Raw genomic sequence first — 21,337 nt, forward strand, 5'->3', positions numbered from 1 at the left:
TAATACGATAAAAAATTGCGGGGCTTTGTGTGTTTGATTACTTCTGCATTTGTTTTTGGAGCAAGTGCATCTCAAGAAGGTTGTAGCTCTAGCAGGGAGGGCACTTTGGTCAAGGGGTTGCCTGTCATGTTCCTGAGGTCGTGGGGGTCAAACTAGTGAGGTGAGATATTATTTCGAGCAGGACTTGTCTCATAAAACTACAAACACAGGCCACAAATGAGACCTGCATATGTAACTTTAAATTTTCTAGTAAACACATTAGAAAAGAAAAAAATGGCAAAATTAATTTTAGTAATTTATTTTACCCAATATATCCAAAATATCTTCATTTCAATGTAAGATAAAAATTTTAAAATTACTGGATATTTTATGTTCTTCTATTCACACTAAATCTTCAAAATCCAGCGTGTACTTCATACTTTTGGCACTTTTCAGTTGGATTAGTCATATTTCAAGCACTGAAAAGCCATATAAAGCTAGTGGTTACCATACTGGACAGCACAGATATGGGGGGAAAACAGAAGCTTTCGAATAAACATAGATCTAGGCTTGAATTTCAGTTCCATAACTCACCAAGCTGTATGACCATCAGCCAGTTATATAAATTCTCCGAGCCCTATTGTTCTTATCAGTAAAAGAGGAACAATACCATCTGCCTTACAAATTTCTTCTAAGAACTAGTGATAATATAAAGCACTTTGGCACACTATGTGCCTAGCATATAACAGAACTCAGTAAAATCCTCCTCATCCTCATCATTACATAAAATGAAGGAGAAAAGAGGAGAAACTACCATTGTAAAAAGCCTCAAATTCAAACTTTAAAAAATGTGGAGAAAAGCAGGAAAAGATACAAGAACTTGAAATAAGATCATCAAAATGTTTTTTTTTTTTTTTTTTAAGATTTTATTTATTTATTTGACAGAGAGAGAGACAGCCAGAGAGAGAGGGAACACAAGCAGGGGGAGTGGGAGAGGAAGAAGCAGCCTCATAGCGGAAGAGCCTGATGTGGGGCTCGATCCCATAACGCCAGGATCACATCCTGAGCCGAAGGCAGACGCTTAACCGCTGTGCCACCCAGGCGCCCCAAGATCATCAAAATGTTTTTTAACTGAAATTTTGTCGTCAATCCACTATTATCCATACAAAATAAAAATAAACAAAACCCATATTTTACAAAATTATGAATAATGCCAAAATAAGGTACAGCTAAAACTAGAGATATGGTGGCATTTGTCTTTTTTTTAAGCGAATTTGCCTTCTTGATTATTATTGTCAAGGCTAATAATTAGTTTCTATTTCTACAGGTGGAAAAATGGCTAGAAAGTTGAGTAGAAGGTTATTGGCATGAAAATGGGACACTAAAAAATGCTTACAAATAATCTACAAAGACTATATTATGCATACTGATAACCAAGCGTTCACTATATAATATGTAATGATAGTTTTTTCAAATAATTGTTACAGAATATTTTCATTCACTTATATAAGATATCAAAAGAAAATATATCAAACATACCTCTGATAAAAATGTTTGGGCTGATTTCTGAGCTCCTACATGGAGCAGATATTCATATACGTAGAGTGCTAACCTGGAAAATGAATAAAATATTTATTGAGAAGAGGTGTATTTAACATTCATTCTTTAAATAATGCACATACTTTTTCATTACAAATATATCATACACATAACAGTGACAGAAAATTAACTCTTCCCACACCCTTTCAGTGGGAGTTCATACATACCTGTTCAGAAAGAACTTAAACTAAAAAGTACACAAAGAAAAAAGGCAAATGTATCTTTTCTTGAAAAGAAACATCTAAATAGGGATTTTTTCCCTTGGATCATGTCACTTATCATAACCTCATTCCCTTTGTTATACCTAATATAATTGATAACTTATAACCCAATATTAATAATCTCCATAACCTATTTTAAGGTATAGTTATTATCTTTCATTATTAAAATAAATGAATTAAGTAAATGGACCTTTGAACAACTTTCTGTCCTTCAATCTTTTTGGTGAATTTAACATGAACTCCAGCTGTTTGCACAGCTGTATGCCAAAATGGGTGCTAAAATTTCATTTTAATATTTGTTCAGGCAACCTCTCCTCACTCTTTAGGTTTGATTGTTAAACGAATAAGATAATATATTAGCTTATAAGGATTCAAATTTTCAGCAAACCACAGCATTAAGTAAAGTTTAAAAACATCAAGTCATATTAAGCATTTGGGTACTTATAGTTTAAAAGTTAACACAAAATTACATATAAATTTATCATTCAAATACAGAATATTAGGTATGCACTATATACTTGTACTACTCTCATTATCTTGTGGATTCAGAATTTTAAGCTACACCATGTGGCTCAATTTCAGTTGAGCTGTTAACAAAATATTATTCATAAACCCAAATTAGTCTGAGGCAGTATTTTTAATGATATCTTGGACTGATGCCCAGATAGCTCACAACAGTTCAGTTTCTGCTACACTATATTTACCAATATTAAGCCAGGTTTACAGTAAACAAAACAATGCAATAATAACCACAATTCTGTAGAGCTACACCATTTCTCTTGCCAAGTGAATTTTTGATTGTTAAAGATTGATAGCATTTGCAAAAATGAATATTTTCTTCGTTTTCATGAAAAAACATCATGCATGTAATAAAAAGAGAAAGCCTATACAAATTCAATTGCTCTGTCCACTTAGTTCTTTCCCCATTCCAAAAGTGCCAAACACTTAAAATGAGAATTACTCTGTGGTTACTAAGTACCACAAGAGAGTAGACAGACATCTGTTGAAATTAATCATAGATAAAAAGTATGTTATTAGAAACACCTTCTAACCTCTGCAAGTTGAATGACACTTCTTAGATCATGCTTCTCAACATTTTTTCTACCCTAACACACATGAGGGACATGACATGCTTCTTTCAACAGCAGTATCTCCTGTGGAAGTGTGGTTCATCCCCAAAGTATACAACAGATACGGGAACTAGAATATTCCTATAGTTTCAAACAAACAAACCCTACTGGTGATTCTTATCATTCAATCTTTAAACACACATATCCCACACAACCTGTCCCTCCACAAACTACTCCCAACCCCATCAAATGATGCACTGACCATGTTGGCAAATCTCACCTCAAAAAAGAGAATTATGTGTGAATTTTTCCTGGAGACACTGTGAAGCCTCAAAATTGCCTGCCAGGGACAGTGTCACCCTACTGCCTGAGAAGAAACCTGGCCCCAAGTAATTCCTTGCAGTCTGTCAAATCTTGGGCCTGGCACCAAACAAATGTTAGAGGCTAGACAAGAAACCTAGGCCTAAGTCAAAGGGTGAACAATAGCGTGTTCCACCAAGCTTGGAAAAATGGGAAGCGAGAGGCAGAATGTGAAGCAGAGACACCATGGTGGTCCTTGGGGGTAAGAGAACAGACCCCAGAACAGTCAAGGCCAGAGCACAACTGTTGCTGTGTCCTTGCAATGAACACTATTCCTTAAAGTTAAGCAAATCACTTCCTCATAATCTCTTCTTTGTAATATTAAAGGGGCTAATATATTTCTACTATGTTTTCCTCTGATTAATTAGGTAACAAAAAGGATAACTCTTTATAAATGGAATTAAAAGCAACAATCTCTGCTCTTTCTCTATGGGTCTAAGATAGTGATTATAAAAAATGTATTGGAAGGGCATAGAATCAATGGGGGAAAGGAGTTTCAAACTACATCACAAAAAATTCTGAAGCATCTTCCAAGTGCTGTGCCTGTCCTCCCACCCTTGGAATCTGTGCTATAGCAGCATATCATTACCGACAAGGTGATTCAGCGGGACAGCGCTGAAGAAAACCTATCCATAATGCCACTTCATATGTCCAAGCTCTGTAACCTCCCTTGAACAAAATTAACCCTTCCAGGCAGCCAAGATCAATGCTGCAGAAAGAGTGGCAGGGGGCACTGCGTGGATGAACGATTAATTAACTCTACTGCCATGACGACTCCATTATACATCACCAGCAAATCTCCAATATTTTAACTACCATCTCAGTGCGTAAGATTTTCCAAATCTATCTTAGTCCTATTGTCTGTACCAAGCTCCAAACCTGCTTCTCTAAATTACTGTTTGAAGTTCCTAACAACATACTTCTCTCTTAAATTGATCACATCCAAAGTTACACTCATCTTCTCCACCTGTTTATAGTACCTGTGCTCACCTTGAATGAAACAGGATTTGAGTCGTTTCCACATTTGTAAAATAGAATATTTTCCTTGTTATATTGTTGAAAGAAATAGAGTACACAGTAAATAGTAACAATGACCATTATTATCAATTTCAGCTAATTATCTCACATCCAATAACATATTATCAATCATGTACTGGACTCTAATGTCACAACCTCTCCCACATTTGCCAGTTCTTTCTATGCCCCTTCCTGCTCCTGGCAGACCCCTCAGAACCACAGCAATAGCAGGAACATTTGCTCTAGCTTTCAGATACAGGTACTGTGTATTTCCCAGCAGCTCCGTACAAGAGAGGCATCAGGGCCACCAGAAATAAGAAACTCCAGAAGGTTCTGGGGAAAAAGCCCTGCAGAAAAAGATACCATTTGCACACAGATGATTCCACGGAAGTGGAGAACGACACTTATGTAGGTAACTCATGGCATGTAGGTAACTCATGGCATGGTCCCTTGCCCCACGGCATGAGATCACCAAACATAAGACCACATTTTATTTGGATTCAATTTCTACTGAACAGTAGAAATTTTAAAAAATAAATAATGAATATACAAATATTTAAAATGTATATACTCTCAAATTAACATTTTTTTTTCCTTTGAGAATCTTTTAAAAACTTAACTACTTTTGATAAATTAGAGTGGTTATTTGACCTAATGGATTATAATGTGATCCAAATATGTAAAAAAATTAAGAAACATGCAGTAAGAGTCTATATACATGTACATATGTATATGTATACATAGTGTCCACAGAAAGAGAGTACAAGGAAACATGAGTTATAGCTAATGACAGAAACACTGATAACAATAAGAAGTAACAGATGAAGACTAACGGATAACAGACAGGAAAAGAAAACCTAAACAAAGCCTTAAAACCTTATGGCCTACTTAGAGTGGGAGCAAACATCCCCACACCTCCTTCAGACCTGAGGGCAACTTTCCTTATAGCATTGTCCTCTAATTAACAATCATAATGGTAGCTTTCTGTCTCCAGCAAAAGTTTTAAACTTTGTCCCACTCATACCTAACAATAATCTAAGATATTTGGCTACATAAAAATATGAAACCTCTGATATTTTCTGAAACATTTTTTCCCAATTTGTTGTTTGACTTAATATCGGTCAGGGTTTTTTTGGGGGTGAGGGGACGGATTTAGATACTTTAAATTTTTTTTCAAAGATTGTATGTATTTATTTGACAGAGAGAGAGAGAAGGAGAGAGCACACAGCGGGGGTGAGGGGCAGAAGGAGAGGGAGAAGCAGACTCCCCGCAGAGCAGGGAGCTGGACTCAGGGCTCAATCCCAGGACCCCGAGATCATGACGAACCAAAGGCAGATGCTCAACTGACGGAGCCACCCAGGCACCCCAATCACAACTAATTTTAAAATGTAGAGAATGTTAAATGTCACTGTAAATCAAAGAAATATATATTAAAGCAACGATGGGATTTAAATTCTTACTTAAACACATAATATGTGAGGGAACGGATACTCATACTGCTGATGACAGTAAACTGGTCTTACTGTTTAAAAACCAATTTGGCATTTAGTACACATCAAGAATTTGGAAAAAAAAAAAAGTTTACACACTTTGACCCAATAATTCCATTACTGGGCATCTAGCTAAAAAATTACTGTAAATGCAGAAAAGCTTAATGCACAAAAATTTTTAACCAAAGATTATGTAGAACAATCAAAGAATAAATAAATAAATAAGTAAACTGGCGGGAGTTACAGCGAAATATTTTTGCATTAGTTAGTTTCATGTTTAAAAATATAATTCAGAATTAAGTTATAAATCTATTCAATAAGCACTAAGTGGCTCCTCTCTGCTTAACTACTGAACTTTAAAATCTATGAAAATGTCATTACCACATGACCAAATAAAATTACTTCAAATTTAGCTTGTGAAAATTACAAAATCTAACAAAGAAAGATTTTTACCATTCACATGAACAAACTCTATTACGTGCCTATCACTTAACAGTACTAGGACAACTAAGTATGTAACTAATAATGCATATACAACAGGTACCGTCACTCATGAGTCTAATTACAGCAAATTCTCAACCATCCTTAGAAATAACGGATTTTACAGTCTGAGAAAGGGGTAAAGACCTTGCTTCACTCTATTCTTTCTATAATCCAGCTATCTAATTTGAGATTAAATCTCTTCCTCCAAAGGAAATGGTAGGGGGAAAAAAGCAACTATGGGCAAGACATTAAAAAGTTTTCTAGAACATAGTTGTTAATCTGCGAACAAGTTTTCCAAGCTACACATAAGTAAAAGGTGAATACCTTCTATAGTTCAGAGCTAATTCCTAACTCTTTCTACATACATGTATATGTACATATGTAAATTATTTATGTATGTGTGTATGGTATATCATTATTTTTAAAAATCATTATTTCACAAAAGTCAGCTAATAGAAAAAGTCTAACTTTTTAAAATCTGAATTTAGAGAACAGTTAAAGTGGATATGACTGTTGATATTATAGAAAGGATGTTTTTATCTTGTGAACAGGATTTATCAAGTTACCTTTACATTACATGTGCTAGTTATAATAACATATAATTTAATATTTATAAAACTTTACAGGAATATATACTATAATGTGTGCCACTTTTTTGTAATCTGTAATATAACATTTTATTATGTTTCACAATATTCCAATGAGGGACACAGAGTTATGAACTATGTAAAAATATTATTAGGTAAGTGTCTACGCAATGAAAAATCCAACTACCAATAAATGACCATGTCTGTCAGCCTGACCATAATGTCCTATATCTACTTTTCAAACTTAAGTCTATCACCTATTAAAAAATCTGTCCTTTGCACACTATCCTTTTAATATTTCAACAAGATGTAGTGTTGAAATTGAAAAGTAAAGAAAGCTGCCATTTAATATGAGAAAACATCCATCCATTCCAAACTTCAGTGATTAAAACTAATTATTAGCATTTTGTAATCTTCTTACATTTAGCAAGGAAAAAGAAAGAAAAAAAAGATTCAAATAAACATAAAGCTTTCAACTTAATAGATCCCCGTTTGTAAATTTAAAATTCATTCGGTTAGGCCCTGAAAAAAAAGAAAAAATTCTTTTGGTTAATTCACTATATGTACAAAGTCTGAGGGATGACAGGGTTGGATAATAACTTTTAAAAAAAAGCTATTCCTAATTTGTTTTGAAATTACATTACTATAACGTACTTTACCTGTTTTATCTCTATCTCCAGCACCTAAAATGGTAAGTATCCCAATACATTTTTTTTTAAGATTTTATGTTTATCTCCACACCCAGGGGCTTGAACTTACAACCCCAAGATCAAGAGTCACAAGCTCCACTGACTGAGTCAGCCAGGTGCCCCTCCGATACATATTTTTTAATGAATGAATGACTCTCTTACCCCATGCATAAGGCTCTTATAGAACCCTTTAGTTTCTTCCATTCAAGGCATTCAAATGAGAAGTGTCAGATAACCCCTGGGATAGTATTAGTATCCCTTTAGTATCCTTAAGATTCACCTTCGCAAAAAAATACTATAGTTTGACAATATGAACGTTGGCAAAACAATTCTGTCACACTGATTCGATCCCTATATACAAAAAAACTATTGTTTTGAAGAAATAAATTAGTCTTCTTAATCATGGGTGGTAGATTTTTGTTTTATTTGTTATTTTTAATAAAATTAATCCTTAAAAGACAATCACTTCCTTCTCTCCTCTTTACTTCCTTTTAAAAGAAAATAAGTCAAGGTTAGGGAATAAACAATAAAAAGATGGTAGAGGGCTACAAGAGGAGTATTTTGTAAAGAATGGTCTAGTTCTTCCCATTTAGCACTGGTGAGCTGTATGTATCCAAAATACTACACCCAAAATTTAGTCCCCATCTTTTGGCTTAAATCCCAATGTCAGTAACCAGAGAAGACTTACATACAGAGAAATTAAAACAGATTAATTTCTACCAGTCTTTTCTAGTCACACTGGATCTGGAAAAGAGATCTCTCTTATTCCTGAGCCACTGTATAATTCTAGTGTTGACCAACGACATATATCAATATCCAAATGCAATTCCTAGGTGATAAAATGCCAGTAGTTAACTGGATCACAGCTAGCTAACAAGTAGCAACAAGCGTTTGATGGCTGCTGAAAGGCTGCTCATGAGACTGTAAGTAGTTTAGCAGTGACACTACATCAGCCTGATCAAATTTTCAACAGAGCTTATAACCTGGTGCTAAGGAGGTATAAAGAACTAGAAATCTGTTTCTAACATCATCTTTTTAAAGTTCTTCATCATTAACAGTGAAGCTAAAAAATTGACTAGAGTGTAAAAAACTGTCTATGCAACCACACAATAATACTAAAACCCAGCCTTTGTTTTAAACACCCTAAATGTCTATTTTTTTTATATTTTCAGTATCAGTTTTAAAGAAATAGAGACCTGATATATATACAAATACTAAAGATACTAAATGTTCTGGGGCAGGGATAACTGCATCAGTTAAGGTAGGGACAGGAATGAAAGATTTAACAATCACATGGATACCTGGGCATAAAAAATATGTAACTCTGCTAATGTTTCATTGATGTCGGTTAGGATAGACAAATAATGTTTGGGAATAGGATTTGAAATGAAATGATTTGGTGTATCTAGAAACAGAAACACTTGCCGTATATAGACAGGCAAGTTCAGGATTAAAATGACTACTATCAATTTGGGGGAACTAAAAAAGGCTAAGATATAAAAACAAGAATTCATAAAAAATTAATCAACAGTTTGTAGAAACACAATTACTCATAGAAAATTCATAGTAAAAATTCCCATCCAATCTTCTGTCTAAGCTATATACATTGGAAATAGAGTACTGACCATACTTGATAATAGTACTTACTCCATTTTAATCTAGGTGGAAGATTTTATACTTTATACCCAGGCTCCCACTTGCCCATGGAATCTTGATATACATAGTTTAAGTTTTTACTTTCTGTGTTACCCTTACAGAGAGTAGATTTTCCTTACATTCACCCAGAACACTAATCCTTCTTAATCCTTGCTGACTAACCCTGGAAGTCTTCCCATACTCTATTTCAATGTTTTAACATCAAAATTAACACCAGACACAAGCCTTCTACTTATGCCATGGAGGAGTAAGTGGGACTGAACTTGCCCTCTTCCTTTAGACAACTAGAAAACTGGATTTACTATATGATCAAACTTGAGAGGGATGAGGCAGCTGGAATTTGTGGGCAGAGTATCAGACAGAAGGGAGCTACACAGGAAAAAAGCTCCAACAATCTGCATAGGAGTTCTTTTGCATATGTATGAGGTGAAATTCCACCAGGCTGAACAAAGAACAGTGCTCACACGGGGCTGGGAAACCCTAACTACCCACAGTAGAAAGACCTCAATGAACACCAACAACATTTTGCAGAGAATCACGGGTCACCCATCACAGGTAGAACTAAACTAGTCTTAGAGTAAAAGTAGACTTCACCCTAATTTTAACAACCCGAATCGAGCTTGTAACAGTATAAATGTGTAGCCAGATTGATTTGGCTAGAAAATAGCTTTAAGTAAAGATAAGTACAAAAAAAAAAAAAAAAAAGTGATGCTGGGTATCAACTCAGAGATATTAAGATAACATTCAGGTTGGTAAATGACTGGGCCAGTGGGTACAAGGTGTATATGGGAAATCTTTGTACCTTTACTCAATTTTGCTGTGAACCTAAAATTGGTCTTTTTAAAAAAGTATTTTTTTTAAGGTGATTGCGGTGGGTAATGGAGTTTCTTACTTCCTTCTCTGTACTGTTCTGTATTTTGCAAATTTCCTATAATCAAGAAAAAACTATTTTAAAACTTAGTCATGAGCTCACAGCTCCTTCCCAAAGCTTATTATAAATTATTATCTATATGGAACATTTCCCAACAAGTACAGATGAACAGTAATAGTTTACTCTAATAATGTTATTTCAACATACTATAACCAAGAAAATCTTCCTCCTAAATAATGTAAATTATGTAGCTCAAGAAATTAAGATGAGTAGAAAATATTCAAAAGACGTCTAATGTTTTCCTGCTGGCTACTAAACACCAAAAGTAACTTATTCAGAATTTCTTCCAGGCTTTATCGCCTTTATTTTTCTTAATTCTTCCTATTAATTTTCCTTTCTAATCTTTGCACATGCCATTTTGGCATCTGTTTTCTTTTCCCATTCACATCTGTTTTCTTTTCCCATTCACTTAACATTCTCTACTTTTTTTTTTTTAAGATTTTATTTATTTACCTGAGACAGAGCAAGAGAGAGAGAGAGCACAAGCAGGGTGAGGGGCAGAGGGAGAAGCAGACCCCCTGCTGAGCAGGGAGTCCGATGTGGGGTTCAATCCTGAGACTCCAGGATCATGACCCAAGGCCGAAGGCAGACGTTTAATAGACTGAGCCACTCAGGCGCCCCTACATTCCCTATTACTTTTTGCACCTTCTTTTTTAATGTTTTCCCTTATTCCAACTTCTTAACCCCAGCCAGATCTCTATGGTCATCTAGCTATAACATATAACATTTGGCATTTGGTAATATCTTTAGTTGGACCTACCTCATTATTGTCATATTTAAAGCATCCACATTAATATGCACCATTAAGTAAGCCTAGCGCTTGTGATCCATTTTCCATATTCCCTAGAAGAATTTTGGAAGACTTTTTCTCATAACAAATTCCAGCAATATCTCTGATCTCTACTCCTTAAGGTATAGGCAGAACAGGAAAGAAATGCTTCAGAAGAACAGAGCTACAGACACAAGGACACAGAACTCTTAATACTACAGAAGGAAGTGGGCAGGTGTTCAAAGGAAAACTGCAACTTGGGAAAGACAAAGGATAAGTCTTTCCCTCTGATTTTCAGTGAATATAAATGTATGGTAATTATTTTTTTAAATTCTTTGGAGCTATTGTTTTTTAAAGTTCCATATAAAATAATCAGAACTATGTATTTGTTTTTTTCCCAGATCTTAATCTATTTCCTAGCATTAGTCTGAAATATTTAAGACACTTAACAGCATTCAGTTTTTCAGACCATTTATTCACCCCTTTCTTAGATGACTGTTAAGCATCTATTTTGTGTGAAGTACTGAGAACCAATGAAATATTTATTTAAGACCCACTAATGAAGAATCTATGGCAATATGGTCAGAGAATGCATCTTTACACCAAGAAAGAGTTTAACAAATTAGTAACATAAAAATAAATATAAATACCTAATGTTAGAAACATAAACTATTTTCAAAAATTCTGAGAAAATTTATAAATAAACACATGCTGATCACCATCAACAGTTAGCAAGCTCACACTATCACTCTAGATGTCAGGAGGGAAAAAAAGGAGACACAAATTTTGCTCTAAGGTAATTTTCAGACTTGTTAATGGGATGAAACATATAATTAAAAATAAGATCGGTAATATAAAGTAGCATATGATGGGTGTCCAGGCAACAAAACATCAAGAAACCAGAATAGGAAAAGGCCATTTGAAGAGACTCTTGACAAAAGAGCTTCAACTGACAGAGGAAATGGCACTTAATCTAGGTATTAAGGAAAATGGGATAAGCAGGAAGAAAAGGGGATTTTAAAGAAAAGGGTAATAGCATGAAAGAATTATCTAAATTATATTCGACACTGGTGGTCAAAGTAAAATTCTCTATGTACCTGAAAGTAATAAAATGGTTTCATAAGATATTCTATTTTTGAGACAGATTTCTATATACCGATACACAATAGAAAGATTCTACTCTAGTATTATGGATTATAATATAGTAATAATAGCAACTTATATTTATAGTGTTATTTACCTTATAAAATGTTTTCACATATGAAAGTAATTTATTATTGAGGAGCAACTTACAGTAATTTTATTTTATTAAGAATTTTTTTACATAATTCTTTTAATTATTTTTTCAGCTTATATTAAAATGAGCCTTATTATGTACATCTGTAATTGAAAAAATGTTTATCTAGAAGCCATTCGCTACCACATCTCCTAATTAAAATTTAGGTTACCATGAAAAGCTTTAGAATACAGAAATTTATTTTATGTTCAAAAACATAAGCAAAAACCCACTCCTTTTTTAAATATCAGAAAGTGGATTCGGTATTTTTCAGATTTAGATAAATGCAGTCTAATTCTTCAGGTGTATTTGTATCTAAAATAAATATTTAAAATGTAGCTCTACATAAGAAGCCAAAATAATCAATAGATAAAAGAGAAAAACAGCCAAGGTGGGTGGGGGGGAGAAACCAAACACAACATGAGCCTCTACAAAACTAATCTCCAGATATTCAATTTCTAATCAACTGCACTAAAGAAGCATTTAGCATTTATGGGCTTCTAAATCAGTGAAAAGAAAGTAAGCTAAGAAATCTGACTTCCTTAAGTCCAGATAGAAATAATCAAACTAACTCCTTGATTTTGGATAAGCAATCACAGCATAATCAGCAAATTTGAAAATAAAATTTAGGAGATATTTAATATATTTAAATTCCTGAATTCATATCCCAAAAGAATAAATACTGTGAAACACTGCACTAAATCTGATTAAGGTTAGTTTAACAAAAATAAATATAAAATCCCATGCTTGAATCAAAAAACCTGTACAGGACAGACAAATATAATTTAATAACAGCCCATGTAAAAAGACAGGTTTTAGTTGACTGTAAGTTTATGAATAGCATATTTGACTGCCCTGCCAAAAGAGCTAATTTTATCTTTAAACGTGTTAATAAAGTATAGAACTAGAAAGGAGAGGTAATATTCCTAGAAAGATGAGGAAGAAAAAAAAAAAGACAAGTCATGAACGAACAATGGTTGAAAGTGTCAGTGATGCATAGCCTGCAAAAAGAAAAGGCCTAAGGATTTAATAGGCTGTCAACTATTAGAGGGATTGGTCTAATTTCATATGGCCACAAAGGGTGGAGCTAAAACCAATGGTTAAAGTGAAAGGAAGGCAAATTGTAACTCAATATAACCAAGTAACCATTAGCGCTATCCAAAAATGTTATGGGTTGGGAAGAACCATTTTGGAATTGGGAAATGGGAGCGTCCAAACAGTAAAAGTACAGGTTGAATATAGGGATACTGAAGAGGCTCTATTCATTGAACAGAAGTTTGGACCAGATGACCTTTAAAGGACTTCCCAAGTACAAGATTATATAATCCTATTTTAACTAAAATATGGCCCAGAACAACTGAACTATTTGGTGGAAGAGTTGAGATTAAGATGTGTGACTCTTAAAGCTTAGACCACTATATCTAGAAAAATACAGCAATATATGATTCAATATCTTCCTCAAAGAAATCATATATCCAGGAAATATCATGCTGTGACCAAGTAAAGGACAAAGAAGTGGCAAGCTCACCTGTCAAAGTTGAACCTAAAATGTAAAGTATACCTATGGGAAAAATCTAACCCTACCAGTCAAAAATTATTCAACGAATTCCATGTATATTGGTTTGATGGGTAAAATCAGAGCAAGCAGAGTTCCAATCAATAACAAGAAAGAGGTCTATCACCATAAGACTATAAGAGAATAGGCAATTTCTAAACACATTTACTCCTTCCAAATTCCCCCAGATGTTAGCTTTTCAAAGAGCAGAGAATTGCTACATCCTATATTAGTTTAATCCTTTTAACCTAATCCACCCTATAATTAGAAACCATACTTTTTATTTCAAAACAGTTGAAGGGGATAAATTACACTAATATTGACAATCACAAAGCCAGCTAAATAGAAAATGTGTTATAATGGGTTCATGGTAATAAATCAGATTACTATGCCATTTCAATGTTTTCTTGGCATATCAAAATATAATTTATAAAATGTAAGTAAAATATTTAAGCAAAGGTCTGCCTTCCATAATTGGCTTCCCTAAATATCTGCAAAACTAAATGTGTTTGAAAGCAGAATGGTCTGCAAATCCAAACACTGTCAAGTGCATAATCTCTTCCTGTCTTTAAACAGTTCCCTTCTGATTATCCACAGTAACGTACAAGAAAAATACCATGAAAGTGCCAAAACAGCAGATTAACCAAATTTACAGAGCTCTAAGAAGTTTCTATTCTCCTCCCCAAACACATACACACACACAAAGAATTTTAACCTTTTCTATAGCAGAGACTATTAGTTGCCTCCAAGGTCTCTCACCAGAGTAGGAAGAAGCCACATTTTTAGTTGGATGTTATGGTTTCCCAGCTAAAAGATAATGTTCCCCTATTTCCCTTGAAGCTGGGTATGTTCACTTTCCTCGAGTTTGGCCAAAGAGATAGATTGAGGTTGGAAGACTTATACAAGGGGGTACACTCTTCTGTGTTCCCTTACCCTGCTCTCAGCCTGTAAGGAGAACATGAGGGCTTTCAGCCTCCATCTTGAGTCACAAGAAAGACCTTAGGAATACCAGATGCAACACACTGAATGTTTGTGCCCCCCCCGCCAAATTCATGTGTTGAAACCCTACTTCCAGTGTGATGGTATCTGGAGGTGGGGACTTTGAGAGGTAAGTATATCAGGAGGGTGGAGTCTTCATAAATGGGATTAGTGCCCCGACAAGAAGAGGCCAGAAAGCTAGCTAGCTTTCCTTCCATTGTGTGAGGATACAAAGAGAAGTTAGCAGTCTACCAGGTGAAAGAGGGTCCTCATCAGAACCAGGCCATGCTAGCACTCTGATCTTGGACTTCCAGCCTCCAATGCTGTGTGAAATAAACTTCTGTGCTTCCTAAACTACTCAGTCTATAGTACTTTGTCATAGCAGCCCAAGCTGACTAAAACACCAGAAGAGGTAGAAGGGGTAGAGACCCCTGATAACTTCATGCAACTGCCGTTGCAGCCCTGGAGTCTCAATCTTCAGACTTCCTTTATTTGAGAGGAAATAAATTTTACCTTATTATTATTTAGGGCATTTAGTCTTGTACAACCTAATCAATTTCTAAACAGCACATATGCTGTCAAGTCAGGCCTGCTGTCCAGCCTTCCCATGATACTGATTTCCTCACAACTGATCCAAACTGCCCTGCAGGGTCAGAAGTAGTCACTGTACAATCTTTGTCTTAGTGTACTTCTTTAGTGTATGTGATTCTGGTGATAAGCACTCCTTTGGACCTAAAACATCAAATCACTTTCTACTCATTCTCCTCCATATCTTAAATCCTTGCTTTGTTTTTCCTATAAGTTTTTTTCCATCCACCTACCCTTAAACTGTTGATAGTCCCTAAGTTTACTTCATGGTCCTTCTTTTCATTCCACATGTTTTCTTAGAATGACTACGCCAGTCAATAGAAAACAGTCAATGCTTTATACTACTAAACCTCTATCTGCAACTCAGAATTTGCTAAAATCTCCAGATGGATTTATTCAACTGTTTACTGGGCATACCCACCTGACTTCCCCCCAGGCAACTTAAAGGCCATATTCCTCTCCCTTCTTCCTCTTTAATGACACATATCCATTCATCTCTCCAAACCAAAAACCTGATGGTCACTCCTCAAGTCCTTACTTTTGCCTAATACACAATCAGTCACTAAATATTCTAGATCCTGAAGTCTATGACTCATATATATCTTCTCCGGCAATGCCTTCTCCCTGCCAGTTCCCCAGATTACTGTAATAGTATTTGAACCGGTCTTCCTTTCCCCCATTCTCACTCCTCTCCACAGTGGAGTCAAATGATCATTATAAGGCTTCAATCTCTTAAAGTTGCTTCCCTGAGCATCAGTGGATTCTCATACCTATAGATGAAGGCCAGATACCCAACCATGGCAAACACGGCCTACCCAGATTTGCTATCTCAACTGACCTAGCACACCCATGTGGAAACCAAATGGAAGACTTCTCTCAATAGATAGTATTGCTTCACGGCTATCTTTGCACAGTGCCACTGCATGGATTTCTCCCCTCCTGTTAAACCAGAAAAACGATTCCTTCTCCTTGAAAAGTCTAATCCAATGTGTTTTAGCTGTGAAACACTTCCTGACCACCACCTTCTAAATTTTCTTTTCCCTCTCTCTGTGACACCATTGTACCTTTGTTATAGAAATTTGCAAATAGGGGCATGTGGGTGGCTCAGTCAGTTAAGTGTCTGACTCTTGATTTTGGCTCAGGTCATGATATCCGGGTTGTGAGATCAAGCCCCACATCAGGCTCCACATTGGGCATAGAGCCTGCTTAAGATTCTCTCTCTCCATCGCCCTCTGCTCCTCCCCCCTCCCTCTCTCCCTCTTTCACTCTCTCTCTCTTAAAAAAAATAAGAAAAGAAAAAAGATATTAAACAAATAAATAATTACCACAGAATCCTGTACCTAGGTTTTCTTTTAGAATTTGAGACTGGAAAAAAATTATTAATCACCTTTGCATCCTTAGCATGTCTCTTGCACCTGGTAGGTGTTAATAGAAGGAAGAAGGGAAGGAGAGAAGGCACGAAGGGAGGGAGGGAGGTGAAAGGGAAAGGAAAAAGAGAAGAGAAAGAGAGAAAAGGAAAGGAGAAAAGTCCATCTGATTAATCCTCACAACAAGTCAAAGACAAAAATTATACCCAGGAAGATTTCAAAATTTATTCAAGGTCATTCAGTCATTGAAATATAGGATAAAAAGTATGACTTTCCATCTGTTTCTCAAGTTTATTTCAGTCTCAGTATAGTACTCTTCCTTCCAAGTCTACTCTCCTTTCCCCCAGTATTCCAATACTTTCCACTTTTGGTAACGGAGGCAGGTAATTTGTTTATAAAATTAATGTGCCCTCAAAGCAAAAAAAGCTGCCTATCAAACTTTTCTTTTCTGTTGTGGCAAGTAAGAAACTTACAAGTCTTCATTCCATCTTAACAGGTTGAACAAAGTGAAAAATCAGCAGCTCTGCTTAGATCTGTAAGAGAGGCGAGGTCACAGAGCAAACTATTGCCTGCCAAACTGTAGAGACAGACAGGCAGATACAGAAAAATACTACTGATCAGAGCAGAAACCCCTGAGCAGGAACCTACTCAGGAACCAATGCCTGCATAGGGAAACCTGAACTGTAACTGACAAACTGCTAGAGGCTCAGAGTGCATGGATCTGTGAGGTAAACTCCAGAGAACCCGGTCAGAGGGGGCGCCCACACTATGGTGAGTTTTATTTCCATGAGCCCAACCTGTTTCTCACAGTGAATATCAGAGAAAAATCCCCTCATGCTTCTGGCATGGGAGGGAAGGGGAAAAGCAACCTTTTTTTGTTGTTGTTAAAGATTTTTATTTATTTATTTGACAGACAGAGACACAGCCAACGACAGAGGGAACACAAGCAGGGGGAGTGGGAGAGGAAGAAGCAGGCTCCTAGCAGGGCAGGGAAACCGATACGGGGCTCGAACCCAGGACCCTGGAATCACGTCCTGGGCCAAAGGCAGATGCTTGACGACTGAGCCACCCAGGCCCCCAAAAGCAACCTTTTTAAATACACTAGAGAATTCCATTTTTCTTTTTTTTTTAATTTAAGATCTTATTTTTAAGTAAATCTACACCCAATGTGGGGCTCAAATTTATAATCCCAAGATCAAGAGTTGCATGCTGTACTGATTGAGCCAGCCAGGTGCCCCTATTTTCCTTTAAAAGGCCTGTTCTTAGGGGAAATTATTTTGCTGGAGCCTAAACTGCTGGAGTTTCACCAGAGCCTAACGTACCTGAGGTAGATGATTATACCCAACTCCGGCCAGCTCTAGCCTTCCTTCCATGTGGGGGAAGGGAAATACAAAACTCCAGCCTCCTCTAGGCATCCTGCTCCAGCTAAGGGGGGCAATCCTCCTGAGAAGCACTGGGGACGTTCACAGTCCAAGGCACAGGCTCACCAAAACACTAAGACCTAATCCAAGGACTACAGAATGTCTCCACCCTCCCTGCTGCCTTCACACACCTTCCCACTCTATTACTAAACACCCATTTCCTATGGTTCCTTACACCCAACACATCACGTCCACCTTTCAACAGAAAGTTACAAGGTATACCAAAGGCAAAAAAACACAATTTGAAGAAACCGAACAAGCCATCAGAACCAAAGTCTTGTATGGCAAGAATGTTGGAACTAGCAGGCCAGAAATTTTTTAAAAATATGATTACTCTGCTGAGGGCTTTAACAGAAACAGTAGACAGCATGCAAAAATGGATGGTTAATGTAAACTAACCACATTATTGCTAGAAACTTCTCTCTTTACCTTGATTAAAAGAGGCTTATTTGGCATATTTTCTTATTTAATAGTTATTTTTTCTTTTAACGGAATTTATTTTACACTGTTTTAAACTAAATGATATAATATTTATCTTTGAATAGATTCCAAAGATTATGTAATTTAAAGGGACATTTAATAAAAGAATTTCAAGTGCATAAAAGTAACATTTTTAAAACCAATCTAGGTGTTCTATGGACATTTAAATATTTCCTAATGAGATTAACAAAAAAAAAAAAGTGTCAATAAAAGGAAATGGAGTACAGGCAGAATCTGACTTGCAAATGTTAGCCATGCAAATCTGCCACATCTGAGAAATTCAAGCCCCTAGCTAGGCTAACTGCCAAGATTCCAGCTCCCTTTTGTGCAGCTCTTGTTAAACATTCCCCTTCAGTTCCCTGTTCTACCATCTACTCTCCAACTTACTCTACCTCACTCTTTTCAGGCCAGTTTGACCCCATCCCAATACTATTTCAGCTCCCTTGAATTCCCATCCTTCCTTTTCTAGATGCCAGAGATTCTCCATCTCTAGAATAATCTTTCATATATCTGTCTCCAGGTAAAGTTACCTCACCCATTTCCCTAACTTCCATAAGCCTGTATCTCCTTCCTGTCATTGTTGCAGAAATCACTCATTCTCCTATTGACATCGCCACTACCACAGGAGGTAAAGAAATATCCTCTCACTGTCAATGAGCTGGGAGAAGAAACCGAAACACTCCCTGTTGTTTAGGGGTATGGAAGTCAGAAAGAAAAAAAAAGAGGGGGAACATTCTCCTAGTCATAGGAATTGCTTGCAAGCTATATAGATTCTCTAAATTTTAGATTTGCAGTTGGAACTCACATCTCCAAAAACAATGGGAAACTGTAATATTGTTAGCTCCGCAATTCAGCTATATTATGGGTACGATTTGGGAATGTAATTACAATTTATATTCTCAGGGCACCTGGGTGAATCAGTTGGTTAAGCGTCTGCCTTCAGCTCAGGTCATGATCTCAGGGTGCTGGGACTGAGCCCCACACCAGGCTTCCTGTTTATCGTGGAGTCAGTTTATCCCTCTGCTTCTGCCCCTACTCTCATGCACTTGTGCGTGAGCTCTTTCTCTCTCTCAAATAAATAAATAAAATCTTCAAAAAAAATGTATAGTATTTTCTCTTTAGGGATATTTCTCTGTATCAAACAAGCCAATTTACAAATCACCTTTTGAAAGACAACCTAAACACTAGAGGCAACATGTTGAGTTTTTCATTCATATTCTTCTATACTACTAAATAAAAAGTATGGAGAGATAAAACTGTTGTAAGCTGCTGAAGAGCAGGTGCCTGGCATGTCCTGTTCAGCATTTTATCCTGTAGCCAGCATTTGACACACTTTATGAAAGATGCGGGGAGGGGCACCTGGGTGGCTCAGTCGGTCAAGCATCTGCCTTCAGCTCAGGTCATGATCTCAGGGTCTTGGGATTAAGTCCTGCATTAGGCTCCCTGCTCAGCAAAGAGTCTGCTTCACCTTCTCCCTCTCCTCCCCCTACTCATGCTCTCTCTCTCTCTCTCTCTAACAAATGAATGGATGAATGAATGAATAAATAAATAAATAAATAAATAAATAAATAAATCTTTGAAAAAAAAAAAGATGGGGGGAGATTGGGGATGAGGAAAAGCCCAACATCCCCAAGAGCCCTCATCCATGGTGAACTTCTGCCTAAGATTAGTTAAGGGAGAATGCAGGACACTTCAGAGAGTTAGAAGAAAGGAGCCTTCTTTATCCTTCACATTATATGACATAAGTGAGGATTCCTTTTTAAAGAATCCTAACTTATCCTTCACTAAAATCCTATCTACCCAGGACAGGCTGTCGAAAATTACGTCTGTCCATATGAAACTTGAGATGTTAAGTCATCTTTCACTGGTAACACTACAAGATAATGTGATAAACGCTTTCAATTTTAACCAGTCAGAAAAATAAAGTCAAGGGTGGATAACATTTTTTTATATAAAACTGAGGAGCAAGGGAGAAAGAAGACCAGCTACAGTACAAAACTTTTCAGATTAATTATTCAGATTGATTGTTTTTGGTTCCACTTCTTATTGCATTCACACAAATAGTTATATTCTTTTTTTTTTTTAAGACTTTATTTATTTGAGAGAGGGAGAGCATGCACAGGACCAGGAAAGGGGCAGAGGGAGAGGGAGATCGTGGGGCTCGATCTCAGGACCCCAGGATCATGAGTGAACTGAGCCGAAGGCAGACGCTTAACTGACTGAGCAACCTAGGCAGGCGCCCCCACAAATAGTTATATTCCAAAGTATGTTTTTATTACAATAGACTATGACAGCTTTTTTGGAATTTACAACCTACTATTTATTTACATGGAATGTTTCATTAATATCATTTGCCTGATCTTCTATTTTAATTAGATTAACATCATTTGAAATAAAACCAGTCTCAAGAAATAAAGCACAAAAAAGTAAATATGATGATGACTGGCCCAAATATTTTTAAAGTACTTAGAAAGAAATTTTGAAGAATCAAGTGAAGAAAGACAAGGTCCCAGTGCTGCTGGCTACTGTTCTGGAGACGACTAAACATTCTTAAAGAAGAAATACCGTTCTCAAAATAGGCAAGATAAACACTGAGTTATAATATTATATTGTTATAAGTATAAATCCCTTAAATCCAGTAATAATTACTCAAATATCCAAATGATACATTATGATAGAAGAAAATGTATCAAATGAACAAATACTGACATTATAAAAATATAACCATAATTATTTTCCCCTCAAATAAAATTATTTATTTAAATTCTCTATTTATTCTTGTGAAAAATAAGTTCTTTATACTCTGTTTTATATCCCAATC

General features: G+C 36.0%; 1 protein-coding gene across 10 annotated transcripts in view; it reads right to left on the reverse strand.

Moving 5' to 3' along the window:
- SSBP2 (single stranded DNA binding protein 2) overlaps positions 1-21,337 on the reverse strand; it is a 279,795-nt gene that overhangs the window by 204,308 nt on the left and 54,150 nt on the right. For all 10 annotated transcript variants that reach the window (XM_026498689.4, XM_057307371.1, XM_057307379.1 and 7 more), the window contains exon 2: positions 1,519-1,591. In XM_026498689.4, coding sequence (XP_026354474.1) covers positions 1,519-1,591 — 73 coding nt within the window. The remainder of the gene's footprint in view (positions 1-1,518; positions 1,592-21,337) is intronic.

Source organism: Ursus arctos, unplaced genomic scaffold (genome assembly GCF_023065955.2).
Source record: "Ursus arctos isolate Adak ecotype North America unplaced genomic scaffold, UrsArc2.0 scaffold_5, whole genome shotgun sequence".
Lineage (NCBI taxonomy): Eukaryota > Metazoa > Chordata > Mammalia > Carnivora > Ursidae > Ursus > Ursus arctos.